Source organism: Octopus bimaculoides, chromosome 2 (genome assembly GCF_001194135.2).
Source record: "Octopus bimaculoides isolate UCB-OBI-ISO-001 chromosome 2, ASM119413v2, whole genome shotgun sequence".
Lineage (NCBI taxonomy): Eukaryota > Metazoa > Mollusca > Cephalopoda > Octopoda > Octopodidae > Octopus > Octopus bimaculoides.
In genome coordinates, this window is record NC_068982.1 from 69,652,873 (window position 1) to 69,655,321 (window position 2,449).

Below are 2,449 nucleotides of genomic sequence, written 5' to 3' on the forward strand. Positions count from 1 at the left end.
AAAAAAAAAAAAAAAAAAAAAATTTATGGACTCCTTTGGTTGCTATTTATTCTTGTGGATCTCCATAGTCGTTCGATGTTTAAAAACTAATTTTATAGAAACGTCTTACATTAACTTGTGTAGGTTGAACTCTGTAAAATGTTAGAGAATGAAATCTAGCTGTTTCTTGCAATATATACATCTAAAGCAAGATTTTTTCAGGAGCCCTTGAAATACTATTGTGGATCCTCAATTTACTATTTTGTTGCGTGGACCCCCAAAATCTTATATGGACCCTCAGGGACCATATGGACCCCAGTTGAGAACCACTAATCTAGCCGAAAGACATAATTTACATATAAGCACTGGTATTGCTTCTCTTTATTGACATTTAGTCAAAAGAGACCGACAGAATAAGTACCAGGCTTTCTAAATAATAATAATGATAATAATAATAATGATAAAAATGGTTTCAAATTTTGCCACAAGGGCAGCAATTTGGGGCGAGAGAATGTGTCGATTACATCGACCCCAGTGTTCAAATGGTACTTATTTTATCGACCCAGAAAGGATAAAAGGCAAAGTCGACCTCGGTGGAATTTGAACTCGGAACGTAGCGGCAGACGAAATACCTCTAAGCATTTCACCCGGCGTGCTAACGATTCTGTCTGCTCGCCGCCTTAATAATAATAATAATAATAATAATAATAATAATAATAATAATGCAGTACCAGGCAGTGGCTCTCATAGCTTCTGATCTTAACTGACTGGAAGTGTTATCATGTACATTGTTTTGTCTTGGTATAAAAGAAGGGCTACAGCAAATATTCTTGCTCAATACACCAGATTTGCTTGACAGTTGTTTGACCTTAATCAGTTGAATATGTTCCTTGATGGACAATGATATGTGCATCTCTGACCACGAGCAGAAGTAGTGGAGGAGCATCACAGCCATGTGTTGAGAAGAATTCTTTGGGGTTTGGATAATTCACTTCTGGAAACATGGATGTTTCGTTCAACATCCTTAAACAACCCTTATTCAGGGACCTTTTGAGCAAGATGGGCTACTCGATCTGAAGAAAATCTAACTGGGCTCCACCTGCAAGGTCATGCGCTGTTTATCTTGATATGAGATCACCATGTTACGCACATATAGTTGTGATGCATGTGCCTGGTGTACCCTTATCGGACGTGTAGTCATGATGTATATATTGGGTTTCGTATATTTTACCCCAGTATCACTTTGATGGCATGCACTGCTCTCTCACTTAACAATGACAATAATAAGTACTGGGGCCGATAAGTTCGATTACAATTCTTTAAGGTGATGCCCCAGCATGGCCGCAGCCTAATGACTGAAACAAGTAAGTAAATATTACTGACAAAACCGAAAGAGGCAGAAATGCACCTCTAGCTTTACTACCACCGCTGCAGGACGAGTTTCGTCTGCTACTGCAATATTTGTGTTTTTAAATACAGTACGTCCATAAGAGATCTTATCTCCTGTCGGATACCGCAGTTTCGTGGCATATTTGTATTAAACGTGATACGCAAATGACTATATTAATCATAGTTAAACAATGACTTACGTATGTCAGGAAAGTGAATTCAACTCGTCGCATTGATTCATAGCCGGTAGATTTGATGTGTTTCACTAAATCGATATCAAAACTGTGTGGATAAGTTTCTTCACCAGTTTCAACGGGAGCTGATTTGGTTAAATGAAGACAAAAACTTGCCAAGATGATGAATACCAATTTATATGGGACTTCTGAATAGAAAACAGAAATAAGAAAGAAATTAGGCTGCTTTTTCTATTATTGGCAGATATGACGAAAATGGTTCACTCTTCGAAAAATTAAATTTGTAAGTTGAATATTCTAACTGCTGTCTTGGGTGTCTTAGGTGCACCGTGTGTGTGTGCGTGTGCGTGAGTACACGAATGCGGGTGCACCACACCGCACATATACACACAAATACAAACACAAATACACACATGATCAATTTTTTCTATTATAAGGCCATAAATATAGTCGATTGAAAAGCAATGTCAATCTTGTCGGGATTTGAACTAAGAACATAAATGGAAGCAACAAAATACAGTGAGGTTTTTAGTTAGTACTTTACTGTTTTTGTAATCTAGAGCTCCCTCCCCATTTCTTTTTCTGTATATGCTACAGCTACACACACATTGTGTATTACAATGAAAAACACAGAGGGATAACATAGAAGGGATAAAATTGGACGGAAAGAGAAAAGTATTTTAACGTTTCGTAAGCTAGTCTTTCATCAGAAGAAAGAGAGCATAAAAGGAGTGAGAAAAAGAAATAGTTAATGACGATGGTAAAAGCCAAAGGATGAAAAATTAGAAACTATATGAGAATGCTGTTCATAATGATACACACACATACACACACATATATTCATATCTACATACATATATACATATGTATGTATGTATGTATGTATG

At 36.8% G+C, this 2,449-nt stretch overlaps 1 protein-coding gene across 1 annotated transcript in view; it reads right to left on the bottom strand.

Annotated features, from left to right (window-relative positions):
- The window catches only part of LOC106869240 (uncharacterized), a 22,571-nt gene that overhangs the window by 13,379 nt on the left and 6,743 nt on the right, over positions 1 to 2,449 (bottom strand). The window contains exon 2 of the mRNA XM_014914892.2: positions 1,569 to 1,750. Within this exon, the coding sequence (XP_014770378.1) occupies positions 1,569 to 1,750 (182 nt within the window). The remainder of the gene's footprint in view (positions 1 to 1,568; positions 1,751 to 2,449) is intronic.